Below are 19,539 nucleotides of genomic sequence, written 5' to 3' on the forward strand. Positions count from 1 at the left end.
AGGAGAAAAATCAATCAGTAAGCAACAGATCCACAAATGATACAAATGATAGAATTAACAGACAAGGACATCAAAATTATTATAACTACATTTCATATGTTCAAAAAAGTAGAAGGAAGCATGAACATGTTAAAGAAACATGGAAGATATAAAAATGTTCCAATAAACTCCTAGAGGCAAAAAAAAAAAAAAAGAAAGAAAGAAAGAAATGAAAAAATACATTAGATGAGATTAACAGCAGATTAGATATTGCAAATCAGTTAACCTGAAGACATAGCAATAGAAGTTAGCCAAAATGAAAACACAGAGAGAAAAAAAGGCTGGAAAAATAATGGCCACAAATACAAGTTGGAGCTCACAAGAATGCACTGAAACCCACTCCAGTTCTCATTGTCTCTGACCTTGATGGCACGTGTATTCTGCAGAAACCTTGAGCAACACTATCAACTTGATCTAATTGACATTTAAAAAAGTCAATACTAAAAAGAATATAGATCAGCAGAATAGATATTGTTTTCAAGTGCATGTAGAACATTTGCCAAGATAGACTATATTCTAGGCTTTAAAACAAGTCTCAATAAATGTAAAATGATTCTTATCATATAAAATATGTTTTCTGACCATAAATAAAACTAAATTAGAAATCAATAGAAAGAATCTAGAAAATTCTCTACTATTTGTTAACTAACACATTTCTAAATAACACATGGTTCAAAGAAGAACTCAAAAGGGAAATTAGAAAACAATTGGAACTTAATGCAAATGAAAACACAAATCAACATGTGTGAGATACAGTCCATATGGAAAAGTTTATAGCACTAAATGTGTGTATTAGAAAAGAGAATTGCTCTCAATGACCCAGGCTTCCACCTTAAGAAAGTAGAAAAAGAAGAACAAATGAGGCATACCAGCAGCAATGGTGGCAGCGATAGCAGCTTCTCAGAGACTCCGTGACTTGTTGACCAGGCAATTGACAGCCCCCACCAATTTGGGTCTCAGCCTTAGCCTTCGTCCCATGAGTTCCTTTGCACAAGATGAGGCTTCCAAAGAGGCCCCTGACCAAGCCCCAGGCCACAGCTATGAGTCCCTTCAGGTGACACCTGCCCAGAAACACGTTCTACATGTGCAGTTAAACCAGCCGGAGAAGAGAAATGCCATGAACAAGGCCTTCTGGAGTGAGATGGTGGTGTGCTTCAACAAGATTGCAGAAGATGCTGACTGTCATGCTGTGGTGATCTCTGGTGCAGGAAAAATGTTCACTTCAGGTGACGCAGTGGTTGAGAATCCACCTGCCAATGCAGGGGACATGGGTTCGATCCCTGCTCCAGGAAGATCCCACATGCTGTGGAGCAACTAAGCCTATGCACCACAACTATTGAGCCTGCGCTTTAGAGCCCGTGAGCCACAACTATTGAGCCCATGTGCTGCAACTACTGAACCCCATGTGCCTAGAGCCCATGCTCCACAACAAGAGAAGCCACGGCAATGAGGAGCCCGCGCACCGCAACAAAGAGTAGCCCCCACTCACCGCAACTAAAAAGAAAGCCTGCGCACAGCAAAAAAAACCCAACACAGCCAATAAAATAAATAAAATAAAATAAATTTATTAAAAAAAAACAAATTAAACCCAAAGTAAGCAGAAGGAAATAATTAAAATAAGAGCATAAAACAATGAAATAAAAAACAAAGTCAATATAGAAAATTGATGAAACTAGAACTGATTAATTAATATCAGTAAAATTGATATTACTTTAGGCAAAGAGATCAGCAAAAATTAGAAGACAAATTACCAATATGAGTGAGAGGACATCAGTACAGTTCTTATATACATTATAATCATAATATGCAGATAGTATGAACAGCTTTATGCAAAATTTTTGACAACTTAGATGAAATGTTTACATTCTTTGAAACCACCAAAGCTCATTCAAAAGGAAACATAACCTGGACAGCTATGTACCTATTAAAGAAACTCAACTTTTGGGTAAAAACGTTTCCCACAAAGAAACTCCAGTCCCAGTTGGGTTAACTTACAAATTCTACCAAAGATTTAAAGAAGAAATAATACTAATTCACAAACAGTACACAAAGTCTTCAAAAAAATTCTTCCCAACTCAATCTATGAGACCAGCTAATCTGAGACACTAATGCCCAGACTAGACAGTCATTACAATATCTCATAGCTGTGTTTATTTTATCAAACCAATATTACATCAAAGTTCACGCATTGGACTTGGTTATGCCTCTTTAGTGTATTCTTATCTAGAACAATTCTTATACCCTTTTTTTTTCTCTCTCATGACATCAGTTCTTTGAAGAGACAGTTATCTCGTGAATGTCATGTTTTGGGTTGTCTATTTGTGTCTTAATAGTGTAATTTATTTTGTTCTTATTTATTTATTTTTTTGGCCACCCCCTGCGGCTTGTGGGCTCTTAATTCCCCAACCAAAGATTGAACCCACACCCTTGGCAGTGAAAGCACAAAGTCCTAACCACTTGACCTCCAGGGAATTCCCTATCTTGCTCTTATATTTTTTTATTTCCTGTAACTGAAAGCTAGGGCTGAAAGGTTGCTTAAATTCAATCACAGTCATTATTCTTTCTTTAACATTTATTTTACTGAAGTATAGCTGATTTACAATGTTGTGTTAATTTCTGCTGTGTAGCAAAGTGATTCAGATATATACATATATGTATTCTTTTTCATATCCTTTTCCATTATGGTTTATTATAGGATATTGAATATAGTTGCCTGTGCTATACAGTAGAACCTTGTTGTTTCACAGTTGTTACTCTTTTTGATTCTCAAATTATCCCAAAACTGGTCAATGAGAATTCCTTAACTGGCTCCCTGTGTTTGTAATGTCTCCATTAGTCTTTAAGAGCTTCCTTGTTTTCTGGCATGATAAGATATCCTTGGTTCACCTTGTACTCTCCCTGCTTCATACCTTTCATAAGCTATTTCTTTAAGGAACTGTGGCTAATTTTAGTGAAAAATAATAATTAGTGATCACAATACAGGCTGTACTGATTACTGTCAGGGTTTTTCTGCATTTGGATTCCCCTGAAAACAGACCTTGAGACAAGGATTTGAGGTCAGGTAGTTTGTTTGGGAGATGATCCCCAGAAATACAAATCAAGAAGTGGGGAAATGAATCAGGGAAGGGCAAAAAGCCAATGAAGGGTGTATTAATGAACAAATTACTATTGTGAGCAAATAGGGCTCAATCCTGCTGGGAGCTCTCTAAGGAACACCTAGAATGAGCCCCAGAACTGTCCCGCTCAGGGACAGAAATGCCGGGTTATTTACCCACCAACTCTCATTCCTCGCTGTTCTAGAACTATCCCTAGATTTTTAAATCCCAGCACGTCCATCTGGAGCTTGAGTTGATAAGTGTGCACCGGAACTCTTCACTTCAGGTGAACTCAGAGCAGGCATAAGAGGATGTGGGACAGGGCATTCATAGAATCTACTACAGGTATTGCTTGCAGGTGCTTTGGAAAGACAGAGCTGGGATACACATTTTAAAAAAAAACTGAATAGTGTTAATATTTCCAATTCAAAATGAACGTTACATTTTTTTCTTTGCCTTAGAATTTTGTATTGTATCTCCTTTCTCTTATACTGAAAATCTTGGTTCTTAATAATATTAACATTGGGGGAAGGAAAAGGATGGACTGGGAGTTGGGGGTTGTTAGATGCAAACTATTACATTTAGAATGGATAAGCAACAAGGTCCTAATGTATAGCACAGAGAACTATATTGAATATCCTGTGATAAACCTTAATGGAAAAGAATATAAAAAAAGAATGTGTATATGTGTATAACTGAGTCATTTTGCTGTACAGCAGAGATTGGCACAACATTGTAAATCAAGTATACTTCAATAAAAAAATTTAAAAAAAGAAAAAAAATTAACATTTACTTGTTTGTTTTAATTCTAAAATATACATTATTAAATTCAGATTGCATTATCAATACCATTAAGGACAATTGAATTATTGAATAGCATTTAAGATTTCTTTGCAGTTTCTTTTTTTTTTTCTTTCTTTTTTTTTTCTTCTTTTTGGTTGCACCTCGAGACTTGTGGGATCCTAGCTCCTGACCAGGGATTGAATTTGGGCTCCCTGCAGTAGAAGCACAGAGTCCTAACCACTGGACTGCCAGGGAATTCCCTCTTTGTAGTTTTTTTCATCCTTAGGATATACCCCCTTTTCTAACCAAAAAGTAGCATGCTTTATGCTTATTCTGTTCTTTCCTTTTTTCACTTAATATGTCATGGAGCTCACACCCTAAAGTACATTCTCTTTTTCACTGTGGTAAAATGTACATAAAATGTACCATTTAAACATTTTAAAATGCACAATTCAGTGGCATTAAGTACATTCACATTGTTGTGCATCCACCTCCAGAACTTTTTAATCTTTTCCAGCTGAAACTTTGTACCCATTAAACAATAGTTCCCCTTTTCCTTTCCCTCTAGCTCTTGCAACCATCATTCTACTTTCTGTCTATGAATTTCACTGCTCTAGGTACCTTATTAAGTGGAATCATACCATATTTGTCCCTTTATGACTGGTTTATTTCACTTAGCATAATGTCATCAAGGTGCAACCATGTTGTAGCGTGTTTCACAATTTCCTTCCTTTTTTTTTTTTTTTAATTTCCTTTTTTTTTAAGGCTGAATACAATTCAACTGTATGCATATACCATACTTGTTTATCCACTCATCTGTCAGTGGACACTTGGGTTTCTTCCACTCTTGGTTATTGTGATTAATGCTGCTATGAGCACGGATCTACATATATCCATTCGAGTCCTTGCTTTCAATTCTTTTGAGTATATATCCAGAAGTGGAATTGGTAGATCATCCTCATTCTTTTTTTTTTTTTGCTATTAGGACTATTATCACAATGAAAATAACCTTGTGCACATGCTGTGCGTATATAGTTTTATATTTGCAGAGGCATGTGGATCACTCTTGGGTTGTTCATCATTCCAGTCACTCTGGCTCCTTTATGTTCATCTCTTTCTTTTTTTTTTTTTACATTTTTTTTTATTTTATTTTTTTGGGGGTACACCAGGTTCAATCAACTGTTTTTATACACATATCCCCATATTTCCTCCCTTCCTTGACGCCCCCCCACTTGAGTCCCCCCCACCCTCCCTGCCCCAGTCCTCTAAGGCATCTTGCATCCTCGAGTTGGACTCCCTTTGTTATACAACAACTTCCCACTGACTATTTCACAGTTGGTAGTATATATATTATGTTCATCTCTTTCATACCATTTTCATACTCCACTCAGGGACCCAGGATCATTCTATTGATCTTGTAACTGGCTGGAACTCAAGAAACTTGAGATTCTCTGTAATCATTTATCACTTATATGCCACTCTTGGGAGCACAGAAATCTTGGTATGCCCCTTGCTACACTGAGGAGCAGGGAGCTTTGTGAGGTGGCCTCAGATTTGTTCGCCCAGGTATAGCATCCAGTTATCTCCACTCTGGGGCTTGCTGCCTTTGTGGCCTATACTTAGCAAAGGTGGCAAGGTTTACCCTGTACTTGGATTTTCTCTAAAACTGAAGTTTCTGTCATAACCCACCTTTTCAGTCAACTTCAGGTACAACCTCTCCCATATCCTCTTTTCTTCCCTGCAACTCTTCTTCCCCATTTCAACATACCCCAAGCTAGTCTTAGCCACAGGAAGCTTGCTTTTGTATCACATGCACTTGCAGTCTGAGGTTTTAACTCTCAAAAGCTAAGAAACAACTTTTTTGACCTGCTATGGTCTTTTCTTCCCTAAAGAAGTAAGTGAAGCAGTAAGCTCACTGAATGGTAGAAGAACAAAAGCACAAAGAAATGCAGAGGAACAGACTCAATTCATTTATTCCTCCACCAATGAGGATTAATCTTTTTAGTAATCCAGGAATCTTCTAGGATAAAATTTCTATTTTCATAGCCAGGAATTAAAGGCATCCAGGTCTCTTTCTGAGGCTGAGGAGCTTGTACTCTGATTCTGGTGGAGGGGTCTGGAGGCATTTCTGCCTTCCTTCTCTGTGTCTGAGCTGAACCAGGCCTAGATGCATACTGGGCAAGGTTTCTAACACATCTGGACACCTCCTGAGACATTCTGCTCCCAGGTCCCCTCTATCCCAGCTCACACAAGGTTCCCTGGATGGATTGCCTTATAATGTGGCTGAGTTGAGGATCTTATCTGCTTGAGAATGACCAGGTTCCTGGGCTTTCTAGGGCCCGATAAAGTGGACTTTTGCTTTTCTAGGGGCCCCTATATGTCTCCAGTAAGGGAGCACTGAGAAACCAATTTAGGAAAGGAAACAGGAGACACAGAACGTTCTGGCTTTGGAGGCAGACAAACCTGAATTCCAGTCCTAGCTGTGTCACTAACCAGTTACTATATAACCACGGGAAAATCACTTAACCTCTAAGCTTATATCTTTTCATCTATAAAACGGATATGACACTGTTTCCAAAAGGCCCAAATGAGGCTCAAATGAGATAATACACTTAAAGGGCCTCATAAACCGTTTGTCCCTGTGCAAACACATGACATTGTTATTGTGAGAACAATTGCTTCCTGTATGGCCAAAGTGGCTAGTGGATTTCCTGCACATGAAACATGCATCTGCTCAGACTCTGGCTGCTGTGCTGGGTCCTAGGGAAGCCAAACGGAGTTTCTGCCTTCATCTAGTTTGTTTTGTAACTTGGCCCTGCTTCAGCTTGGGCTGGCATCAAGCACAGGCTGTCCAGGAAGTTCTGCCTGGGCAATCTGGGCCTCCTGATATAAGGGGTTAGAAAATCATTATCTGGATCCTGTACATCATAGAAAAGAGCTTCTCAGTTCTTGGCTCTGGGCTCCAGTTTTTGAGCTACCCCATCCCACTCCTGTCCTCACCTCTCTCTGCTTTCTCTTTTTCCTGCTTCTACTTTCCCTGTGCAGGCTCACTAATGTGTTCTTTAGGCTGTGCTCTGGGCTGTGCCTGGCTAGACCATCAGTCACCTATTTAGCCCACCATTCAGTCTCTATAAGGCTGACCCCAAGAGTAAGGGTAGCCTGAAAAATTTGCTCCTCTAATTTCTCCCAGATCCAGGATCACAGGGCAGCTTTGAAAGAGTGACCACTGGGCTTGGTACAAGTTGCAGAGGAGAACAGGGCAATATTGGTACCATCCCCCAACCCCCACGGACTGACACACATGCCCACAGATGTACATACAATAAAACACGTACGTTGCACACACATCATTTACATACACAGAGACGTGCACGTGGATGTGATCACATATATACATAAATAAACACTGACACAAATACCTTAGGTCAGAAAGTCTAGGTGAGTAGGAAAAGTGATTGGCTCTGATTCCCTTTTACTCCCCAAAGTCTGAGACAGACATGTAGAACTTTGCACAAAGACAGACTTGGCATTCTGAGGAATGTGCCTTTTCTGTCTTTGATGACCTCTTTCATTGACAGAGATCACAAAAGTAACAGAAGTTGCCTTTTATTGAAAGTGCCTTTGTGTTTCAGTACTGCCTTAACCCCTTTGTGTATGCCATCTCATGGAGTCTCCCCACAGTTCCATGCAGCCAGAATATCCTAGGTCTCACCAGACTGTGGGTTCCAAAGAAGCCATCTTAATGTAAATGTCCAATCACAGTGGTGCTTAGTTGCCATTTGCCATACAGGACCTTAGTCTCCCTCAAAAGTCTCCCCAGATAGTCCAAGGAGTATTCAGAGGTGTCTCACAGGAATTGCGGGAAGTTGTTTATATTCTTATGCTCCAATCACCTCTTAAAGGAATCTTCCCATTGCATCATACCCTCTGCCAGAATTCTCCAGCTCTGGCCTTGGCACTGAAGTTTGTAGTAGAGGAGGGTAAAGAGGGGAATTATCAGCTCCTTAACTTTGCCACTGAGGCCCCAAAGCTTCCCCAAATGTACCCCAAGTCTCACAAGGATGTGACGTACACCATACTCCAGCCCTTCTGTGGCAGATGATTTTGGTGCCCTGCCCCTCCCCTTTGGGCTTTTCACTAAGTGCTCACTAACAAATTTCCACCTGCCTGCATCTGCATGTCTGCGTGAAGGTCACACAGCCCCTGTATCTGGCAGGCTAGAAATACAGTGGCAGGGGTGGCCGTGGAGGGAGTTAATACCTGCACTGGAGCAGTCCTCAACCAATGACTGATGGGAATTGACGTACATAAACCCCATTTTCTCAGCCTTGGCATGCAAACCCTGAGTCCTGTATTCGACACAATTTCCCACAGTTTCTTCATGGGATTAAACTCCAGTCACCTACAGTGATAGCTGGTTTGATCATTTGTTCATTATGGACCTCCCTCCCTTCCCTTTCTCACTCCTCACTTCCCTTCTAGTGTTTCCTGCACCACCTAAAATCTACTTGCTCTTGAATCCCATCTCAGGGTCCATTTCTAGGGGAATTCAAATTAAGGCGCCCACTCTAAGGAGATCAGTACCTCTAGCATATACAGGGGCTGAGTCCCTGACAGTGCCTCCGTTCATCCCTTCTTTCTCCCCAGGAACCACCTCATGTGTGTTAACTCATGCACAAAGAGCATACACTAGCCCACTAATTCTGCGACAATCCAGATTCTGAGATCAGTTTGTGTTCAGCTGGGACATCATGCTATCCCTACAGGAGAAGGGAACTGAGGATCAGAGAAGGAAAGTGACATGCCTCCTTCTGGCTGTATCTGTGATGAAGTTTGCTGCATATGGGGTTAATGGAGAGCTGAGGGGCTGTTTATAGCTGCTCCTGTGTGGAAGCTTTGAATGTGGAAACATAGATGGGTTGCTGTATCGCAATGCTGCCCTTAATCCTAGCAGTATGGTGACATGAGGCTGGGCTTTCAAAAAGACTTTTGTAAAGGCTCAGAGTTCCCTGGTTGCCTAGTGGTTAGGATTCCAGGCTTTCACTGCTATGGCCCAGATTCAATCCCTGGTCACGGAACTGAGATCCCACAAGCCGCATGCACCAAAAAAACAAACTACAAAACAAAAAACCCCACTACTTTTGAAAAAAAAAAAAAAAAAAAGACTTTACCAAAGGCTTGATGGTGGCACAGGAAATAAACAGACAGTAACATGATATTAGACCATCTGTCTCACAAATAACAGTCTGTTCCTTTCACCCAAAGATTTCCATTCGAACTTTGAGCTACCTCCATGTGGTGTTCTGAACATAATCTGTGCCCTCCTGACCTGCCTGATGCTGGTCTACAGAGTCACTCCTGGACACTAAAGTGATTATGACTTTCCGATGGAGTTACAGACTTGCAGTCTCTATCAAAATATATATTGACTTAATATAGCATATAATCACAACTCATCTAGAGACTTCCTTATACAAGATGAGACCTCAGTCAGATGTCTGCTTTTCCTTTCTTGATCCAGCCTCTTTGCCAGCTCTGCATACAATGGCCACTTGTATCTAAGAGGCTGCTCTGGCTATTCATTTGTCTTGCCTGCAGGTTTGTCTCAGTTTCTCCTCTCCATTATTGACCAAATGCCTGGATGTTCTAAGCAAAACTGTAATTGGCTCAGCATTCCTGCCTATTCTACATTTCATTTGTCCTGAGGCTTTGAGGAGATTTTATTTTGTAGCACATGAAAATTACAGAGTAATCTTTTCTACATTTATAAGGTTTTTTCTTTCTTTTCTTTTTTTTTAAATAAATTTATTTACTTCTTGGCTGCATTGAGTCTTCGTTGCTGCACACGGGCTTTCTCTAGTTGCGGCGAGCGCGAGGCTACTCTTCATTGTGGTGCTCGGGCTCCTTGTTGTGGTAGCTTCTCTTGTGGAGCACAGGCTCTAGGCGCATGGGCTTCAGTAGTTGCAGCATGTGGGCTCAGTAGTTGTGGCTCACGGCGGGGGGGGGGGGGGTCTAGAGCAGGCTCAATAGTTGTGGCGCATGGGCTTAGTTACTCCGCGGCATGTGGGATCTTCCCAGACCAGGGATCGAACCTGTGTCCCCTGCATTGGCAGGTGGATTCTTAACCACTTTGCCACCTAGGAAGTCCCATCCACCTTTATAAGGTTTTGACAGGTTAAAGTTTTCACTCTAGGAGACATAACCGCATAGGTGGTCAACCAGTGCCATTTGTACTCTTTTCACATTCAGAGCAAGGGCAGTTGAGACCCTACACTGAGTTCTGGGGAGATATCAGAGAGTGCTGGATGCCCTTTAAAAGTACCTGAGACCTCTTAACTCTTATCAGCTGTTATTACTCAGAAAGTATTGTGGCTGAGGAACGGCTTCCTCTAGTCTGGGAAAACTGAGTTTAAAACTTTCCCTGACAACAGAACAGAGTAGAGATGAGAGATGAGGAAGCCCAGGGAGACTATTTCTTCAGCTTTACTAAAACGTCATAGTTCTCAGAGATATCCTTGAGCAGTTGACCTTGCTATTGGGGCTACCTTGCTATTGCTGCTGTTGCTAAGTTATAGAGAGAGAAAATTGCCAGAAAGAAAATGGATAGCTGGTAAGGTCAGAACCATTCAGCCCTGCGCAAGTTGAGCATACATGTGTACATGTGTAAAGTCAGTTATACTCCACCTTCATAAAAAAAAAACCCAGCCATATCTTCTCCAAGCCCCTACTTGTTTATATAGGTTTATTAACTTATTCATTTTATTGAAAAAAGTATCCTGGATTTCTCTTGTGACTGAGTGAGGAAAGGGATGGGTCAGGACACCTGGAAACCACACCTGGTAAGTCACACCTGCCTTGTTCAGTGTTCTGAAGACCTGGGAGTCAGGAAAAGTCTAAAAGTACTCAATAGAAGGCTTTATCTGGTCAGGCTGACATCTGCAGATTCAACTCTCTGCAGGCCTTTTTTCATTCTTAAAGTTTTTTTTAAGGTGCCTAGTGTAGTCCTGGTACATAGATGGTGTTCAATAAAATTATATTTGAAGGAATGGATGAATGAATTTCAGTAGTAAGTCTCTTAAAAAGCAAGTGGAGAAAATGGCTAGAGGAGGAGTGAGTTTGAAGAGTCAAGTCATCATTTGGTGAAGGAGCACTGGGAATGAGGGAGGTCAAATTAATGGGGTGTGAGAATGTTTTGGAAGCCCCGAAGACCTAGCAGTGGGAGCAGATCCACCCAGATGTGCTGACTATCCAGTTCTCTGCATTATTTCAGAACAGGCCCACCATTCAAAGCTTGGCTAGCAGTGCATGCTCTCTCTTAACCAGAAATCTGAAAAGGCCCCTTAAGATCTTTGAATCCATCTCTGCAGGGCACAAGAAGGCCATCCTTAGGGTATAATAGTTAGAGTGTTAGAGAAGAGGTTCTCAAGGCAGACAATTGACTCCAATACGCTTTAGCCCTGGTAACTAATGCTCTTGGCTGCCCAAGCTTTTCCATTCCCTTTGCTCCTCTTGCCATAGGACACATAATTTGGCCATGGCTTGTCATAGTATTCCATCTCTCTGGGTCAGTGATTGGTCCACAGGGACAGATGACAAAAGTAAAGCTAATTAGAGTCTGTTGTTTGGCTTTATATATAGGAGAGAAGGCTTCTTTTTGGTTGCAGGTTCTTATTTGAAACAATGTAAGCCTGGGGCTGCTGGCTACCAGCTTTCCTACAGTGCAGAAAGCCTGGCAGCTGTAGGAGAGAAACCAAGTGAGTGAAAGAGTACTGAATAATACAAATGCCTAGCACTTAATAAGTACTTTAAAAATGTTAGTTTCCCTTCACCATAAGCCTTGGAAATTCAGTCCTCAGTCAGAAATCTTCTAGGCTGAGACTTCCCTCTTGACGCAGTGGCTAAGAATCCAGCTGCCAATTCAGGGGACACAGGTTTGATCCCTGGTCTGGGAAGATCCCACATGCCACGGAGTAGCTAAGCCCGTGTGCCACAACTACTGAGCCCACGTGCCACAACTACTGAAACCCACGTGCCTAGAACCTGTGCTCTGCAACAAGAGAAGCCACCGCGAGAAGCCCATGCACTGCAATGAAGAGTAGCCCCTGCTCTCTGCAACTAGAGAAAGCCTGTGCATAGCAACGAAGACCCAACGCATCCAAAAATAAATAAATAAATAAATAAATAAATTAATTAATTAATTAAAAAATCTTCTAGGCCTTTAGCTTTTTGAATAACAAATGATCCTGCTTGGGCCTCTACATTATGGTCTCTACTTTTTATTCTCCCCAGCCAGGGATCTCTGAGGAAATGTTGGCAGAGCAAGTCTAGTGGGGGAGTTTCATAGAACTGAAGACACAGAAATAATAAACAAGAAGACATAGACTCTGTCCTTAAGTAGTTGATACTTTAGGGAGGGAAAAAGTCACCAGCACAGATAATGACAACACAATACGCCAAATTCAATGGCAGAAATTGTGCGCTGGAAGCTGTAGGTAAGATGGGTGAAACCTCATGGAGGGATGAAGGGCAGTAGAATGAAACCTCAGTCTTCATGAGCTGCATGCTCCATCTATAGGGTCAGCACAGCTAAGTTCTCTAGGTAGCTGGTTCTGGTACCACACGTAAGTGCCCAGCTTCTGTGCTGCAGTACAGATTGCTGCAGTGTTGACTGCTGCTAATGGGGACTTCTGAACTTTCTCTACAAATACTGACTTGCCAGAAGACAAAGCTAGGAGACATGAACAGCCCAGGACTTCTATCCAAATAGAGCTATGGCTCCCAGGGAGGAGGGAAAGATTGGGGGAACTGGTTGTAGGGCTTAAAGTGGAACCAGTCAGGGGACAACAGTGGCTGGAGAGCAGGTGTGGGCAGCCTGGAAGAAATGCAGGCATTTGTGCAACAGCTGTAGAGTTTCCATCTCATTCATCTGTCCTATCAGTAGGGGAGAATCATCACTATCTTCACCAAGGAGTATGAAAGAAACTGTGTACAGCTCTGCTCTGTCCAGAGGAAGCACTAGTCTATAAACATCTGAGAAAATGCTCAGCCTCAACAGTGATTTGAAAAAAAACCCACAAAATAAAACAACACTGAGATACCATGTTTTCTCTTTCAAATTAGGCTTCATTTTCTTAGATGGATGAGGGCATGCAGGAACTCCCAGTCACTGCAGGTGAAAGTGTAGGTTGATGTTCTTTCTGGAAAGCAATTGGCCTTAAAATGCTCATATCATTTGACCCGATGATTTCACTTACCTGTCCATTCTAAGAAGAGAAATTGACATATGGAGGCCATAGTAGACATCTTTGGGCATGTATTCTCAGCTCACAGCGAGAATACGTGTCATGATCCTCCTTAATTCAGCCTCAGAAGTAGGACCTTGATCCATTGGCCACTGTTCATTGACCCAGGGTAGACACCTGACCAAACTAGGTGAATATTATTGTCTTTCATATTATTCCTTAAATAATTAAACCTAGGAATTCCGGTTTAGACTGATATCTTGAATGGAAGGAGTGTGAAAATTCAGGAACTGTATCAAGGCTATCATCCTCCAGATGAATTGAAGAACAGAGAACACCAGTTTGCAGAGAGAGGAGAATGAGGCAGAGTTGTGGAGAGAAGTAGAGATAAGAGACATAGGCAAAACATTCCTGGACCATTACATTTCACATTCTAGTTGCTTTCTGCATTCCTGCCTTTTCATTCTGGGAAACACAGCATTCTTATGACCAGTTTATATATTTACCTTAAGTTAACTAGGTGGGTTTCAATTACTTGCATTCAAAAGCTTACTATAGCTTTACAGTTAAGGGGATGGTTGAGTAAATGTACATTTTTTGTACAGTCGATTATCAAACTGCCATTAAAAATGTTTTAGAGGCCTATTTAATGACATGTAAAATGCTCAACAGACAATGATAAGTAAAAGTATTGGGATATATAATTTTCTGTGTGTAGAAAAAAGTTTGCAAACACACAAAACTTTTAGCGTGGTTAACCTGGTGTGAACTTTCATTTTTTACTTCATACACTTTGGTTTCATTTGAATTTATACTTAGAGCATTGCTTATATAATTAAGATTATGTTAGAAGCATTTTCCATACTGCTATACAAATACTTTGTGAATGCTATTATTTTAAAGGTAGCGTAACATTGTATTGTAAGAGGATATCACACGTTATTAAATCAGCACTCACTATTTATTGTTTTTAATAATTTTTACTATTTTAAGCAATGCTGTGAAAAACATCTTTAATGCGTAAAATTTTTTTTTCCTTCTATATTTTGGGTTATTTGCCTAAAGTTTTTTTTTTCTATATTTTAGGTTATTTGCCTAGAATCTTTTTGCAGAAGTGGAGTCATTAGAGTAGAACATTACTATGGTTCATGAATAATTTTGGTCATGATGCTTACTCTGAAGTCTGTGCCTACTTCCTTGTCATCTGAAACAGAGGTGAATGCCAAGGTCTAACATATTGCCTCTGTAGCCAGCCTTCTTGTTAATCTAATGGGTTAAAAAAATACTAGCACATCTCTTTGTTTTAATTTGCATTTCTTTGGTCACTAGTTAGAACATTTTTCATATTTGTTCATTCCTTTAATTTCATCCTTTGTGAATTATCTGTCCCTGTCCTCTACTCTTTTATTCATTGGAAATGTCATGGTTTTCAAAGACTTGTATGGAATCTTTATGAAACTAAGGTAAGAATCTAGTGTTTAAAACCATGTAAAAATGTGTGCAGAGAAGAATCAACAGCATTTAGGCCAAAATTACTCTTTCTGATAACTCAATTCGAGTCAATCACCAATTCTTCCTTCCTGTTTTTTTTTTCTTTCTTTTTGACAAGAAACAAGAAACTTTGAAGTCATTCTCAACTTCTCCCTTTCTTTCATCATCCCCTTCCCAAAGACAATCATCCCCCTGATTATTCTTTGAATCTCTCTTATATCTAACTCTGGTACCACCACCCTAATTCAGTCTTTGTAGTAAACATCTATTGTTTTGTCTGTCAGACATCTCCTTTCTTGTGGGAATTGCCTCTCTTCCAATTCTATCCATATGGTTCCTACTGGAGATTGCATGTTTATATTAGAACTTGCCCACCTGTTTGTGGTTGATTTGTCTAGGGGCAGTCACCTGTCCCAAACTGGGCCAAGGAGTTTCTTCTTATCTTTTTATATTTAGGACCAACAGAGTGAGGTTAATGTCTCTTCAGTGACTGTAAATATTTAATGTAAAACATGGAAGCTGCTGTTGGCCATATTTTCTGTCACATGAATTGGGGAATAGAGAAAGCCAGATCAGAGCAAGAAGAGAATATTAATTCAATACAGAGAAGAGTAATGAGATAAAGAGGGAAGACCTACAGTACTGCAATTTCTTTCAGGCACAATTTGTTGAGGGACTTCCCTGGTGGTCCAGTGGTTAAGACTCTGTGCTCCCAATGCGTGGAGCCTGGGTTTGATTCCTGGTCAGGGAGCTAGATCCCACATGCTGCAACTAAGAGCCTGCATACCACAACTAAAGATCCCGCATGCCACAATTAAGACCAGGGGCAGCTAAATAAATAAATAAACTAAATAAATAAATAAATAAATATTTTTAAAAAGAAAAGAGAAAGAACAGTTTGTTGAGCTCTAGTTCAGTTTGTATAATCTGGACTCTTCCAATACACTCTCTTTATCAGTTAGGAATGTATGCAATTGCAAGTAATTAACATGGCTTAACCATATACAAATTTATCTTCCTCCAATAAAAAAGGTGCTTGGAGATAGGCTTTCCAGGATAAGAGCAGCTGTTACAGGTTACAAAACATCATAAAAGACCGGGTTCCTCTGTCTTCCTGTTCCATTATCCTTAGTGTGAGGCAAGATAGTGACTGTACCTCCCAAGCAGAGTCTGCTTTCTTATCATGAAGAGAAGGAAAGGACAAAGGACAAAAGCCTGAAGGAATAAGCATACCTCTGGAAGCCTAACTCTAAAACTTTCTTTCATTCTCTCATTGGCCAGAACTGGGTCATATGGCCGCCCCGAGTACACATTGTCCCTACTTGCACTCTAGAAAGGTAAGGATTTTTAGCTACTTCTGTGTACACTGCTGCCCCATACAAAACTGGTATTCTCTTAGTATGGAAGACAGAGGAATGAATATTGGATAGGCAACTAGCAATGTGTTCCGTGTTCCATTTTCCCTTTTGCTTATCTGGTTGACATAGGTTGTGATCACTTGCAACAGGATAAGTTTTGACTAACATGGTCCTCATTGTTTCTCTCCTGGATTACTGTTATTGGGGTCCCCACTAGGCTCCCTGTCACCGAGTTCCACTTTGCTTGAAATGCTAATGCAACCGGCCTTCCAAAAACACACCTCTGAGCCTGGCTATTCTAATGCCTATCTAACTTACTGCTCCAGGAACTCTCTAGTCTCAGTCTTCTCCTTTCTTCTCCTTTGATGGATGACTCAGTGGTTTATACACACTACTTAGATTCCTTGTATCTGTCAGGGTTCTGTCAGAGAAACAGAGCCCATGACAGTAATTAAATAGAAGGAATTTAATATAGGTAACTAGTTATAAATGGGTCTGAAGTGAAACAGGGCATGCCTTAGAAACTCAGAAATTAGCAACAGCAGGAAACCTCTACCACCCCTAGGGCTGGAGGATCAGAGGAGGAGGTAGTGTTAACAGAGCCCATGAACTGAGACCACTCAGTGGGAACTAAAACTATAGAGGGAAGGACAGCTCTCTGGAAGCTGAGATAGAAAGGAAGGAACTCTGGTGAGACATGGAGCCATGGAAAAGACAGTCAATGTTGGAGATGTTGCCTGAAGCAGAGGTCCTCCAACATCCTTCCCGCTAACCAAAACTAAGCAGACTAGGAAATTTTAGAAAGATAATGTGCATGAGCCAATCTTTTGCAAGATAGAGCAAAGTAGAGGAAGGACAAGGAATGGATTTGAAACTAGCACAGTTAATAGTGGCTGAAGTTTACAAAGATGTTCCCAGGTCTGTCAGGATTTTTAAAAATACCTACCCTCAAAAGTATAAAACTTTAACAATAAAAATAGAAGTATCAAGGCCAAATAGATTTTCTTATCCTATTTGCCATTAATTGCTGCAATATAGGCCATATTTTTAATTAATCTTTGGAACATGGCTTTATTTTTTTCTGGAGATTCTAAAACCCTTCCTTTTTTTTCTTGTTGAATTAAGAAACTAGCTTCCCTGTTACTTCAGAGAAGTTTCTTTACAATATCAGTGAGATTTTTCATCTTCATAAACATGTTGTCATTTGAATGGAATTCATTCCATGTTAGCTTTTGACTTATTCTGTTTTGAACAATTGCATTTTAGGCATACTGCGTAACTAAATCTTGATATTCATTTTCATTGTACTTTTATATTAGCCATCTGTTTCTTCCCATATCCTCCTCTTTTTGTGGGGTGGGGGGTGGGGGTGGGGGTGGTATTCCTTTATATTTTTGGCTGGAATACACACTTATGCTAAATTATATATTTTTTTTCAAGAAAAGTACTTTAAAAAATTTCTGATTTATTACGTATGTGTAAGTGTAGCTGATAAGAAGTTTCATATTTGAGCTTGTTTCCTGAGGAAAATATATAATTAAAATGAGGAGAGTTTAGCTAACGAGACTTCCCCCATCCAAATAGCAAAATAAGGGGTCTAGAGCATGAACTCTCTGAGGCAGATTCTTCCATTTATTCTCAGGATGTAATCTGAAGTAACAGGGAACCTAGTGGGTGCTTATGGAGAAAGAGAGGAGGCTAAGTAGTGCAGCTGTTCTCAGTGTTTCAGTTAATATTTTGATCTCTGCTTCCTTTCTCAGATGCGTTCTGTTCCTGCTTACTCCAATTTAGAAATTCTCTTTTTTTTTTTTTTATAATTTTATTTATTTATTTTATTTATTTATTGGCTGCTTGGGTCTTCGTTGCTGCACGTGGGCTTTCTCTAGTTGCTGCGAGCGGGGGCTACTTTCATTGCGGTGCGCAGGCTCCTCATTGTAGTGGCTTCTCTTGTTGTGGAGCACGGGCCCTAGGCACGCGGCCTTCAATAGTTGCAGCACATGGGCTCAGTAGTTGTGGCTCACAGGCTCTAGAGCACAGGCTCAATAGTTGTGGCGCACGGGCCTAGTTGCTCCGTGGCATGTGGAATCTTCCCAGGGCAGGGCTCGAACCCATGTCCCCTGCATTGGCAGGCGGATTCTTTACCACTGCGCCACCTAGGAAGTCCGAAATTCTCTCTCTTAGGAAGTCTATTTTCCCCTCCATGTTAGCCTTTTCTGTTCGTATTCTGGACTGTGGCTTTCTCAACTCTAGTTTATCTATCAATATTATTCTATATGTGAGAAAAAGTTTTTGTTTTTTAAAAATTATATATTATTAGATACTGTATTTGTCAGGATAGGCTAGGCTAGAAAGTAACCCTAAAATCTTAGTGGCTTACAAAACAAAGGTTTATCTCTTGCTCTTTGTGATGAATCCAAACTGACTCTGTAGGTTTGCTGTCCTCCACCTGATGACTCAGCAATTCTAGCTGCCTCCAGTGGGTCTCTGCAGTCACGCATAGGGGGAGGGAGAACACAGCAAACTTACACTCTCTCTTTTAGACTTTGGTTTGAAAATTACATATCTTATTTTCTTTCATGGCCTATTGGTCAGTCCTGGTCATGTGATCCCACCTAACTGTGAAGAATGTTGGGAAATGTAGGTGACAACATGGATATTTAGTGAGCAATAAATGTCTTTTGCACAGATAAATGAAAAATAATGTGTAACATACATGTAAGTTTGAAGCATAATAAAATAAATGCCAGCAAATTTATCACCTAATCAAGCAACTAAAACATTATCAGGACCATTGACCCTGTCTGCTTTTGTTCTTTTTTTTTTTTTAATATCTTTTTTTTAATAAATTTATTTATTTATTTTTTGGCTGTGTTGGGTCTTCGTTGCTGCACATGGGCTTTCTCTAGTTGCTGCGAGTGGGGGCTGCTCTTCACTGTGGTGCGCAGACCCCTCAATGCGGTGGCCTCTCTTGTTGTGGAGCACAGGCCCTAGGGGTGTGAGCTTCAATAGTTGCGGCACCCATGCTCAACAGTTGTGGCTCACGGGCTCCAGAGCACAGGCTCAACAGTTGTGGCGCACGGGCCTAGTTGCTCCGTGGCATGTGGAATCTTCCCAGAGCAGGGCTCGAACCCGTGTCCCCTGCATTGGCAGGCGGATTCCCAACCACTGTGCCACCTAGGAAGTCCCCTGCTTTTGTTCTTGTAGGAATTTGTCACGAATTGGATTTATTTATTTATTGTACAAATTCAGTGAGATTTTTGGAAGGAGAAATTGTGAAAATGTGCTCAGTTTAACATAGTAAATAAAATCTCTTGACTTACATTTTTAAAAAGCAAGTGCTGGATGAAGAATAGATTGGAAAGGACAAATAGAAATGATAATATAATTAGAAGTTTATTTCAGTTGTACAAATGAAAGATGATAGTAACCTGCACTAGAGAAGTAGCAGTAAAGATGAGGGATGGACAAACTGAGATTTCTCTCTGCAGATAGATCCAAGAGGATCTGGTGATTAATTGCATGTAGGGGATA

The 19,539-nt window shown here is 40.5% G+C and overlaps 1 protein-coding gene across 1 annotated transcript; it reads left to right on the forward strand.

The window, feature by feature from the left end:
- The first annotated feature begins 916 nt into the window (after positions 1-916).
- On the forward strand, positions 917-8,019 carry LOC130857158 (delta(3,5)-Delta(2,4)-dienoyl-CoA isomerase, mitochondrial-like). The gene is made up of 2 exons (XM_057742590.1): positions 917-1,265; positions 7,820-8,019. Exons 1-2 carry the CDS (start codon positions 917-919, stop codon positions 8,017-8,019), a joined length of 549 nt encoding a protein of 182 aa, XP_057598573.1.
- The last annotated feature ends 11,520 nt before the right edge of the window (positions 8,020-19,539 follow it).

Source organism: Hippopotamus amphibius, chromosome 1, assembly GCF_030028045.1.
Source record: "Hippopotamus amphibius kiboko isolate mHipAmp2 chromosome 1, mHipAmp2.hap2, whole genome shotgun sequence".
Lineage (NCBI taxonomy): Eukaryota > Metazoa > Chordata > Mammalia > Artiodactyla > Hippopotamidae > Hippopotamus > Hippopotamus amphibius.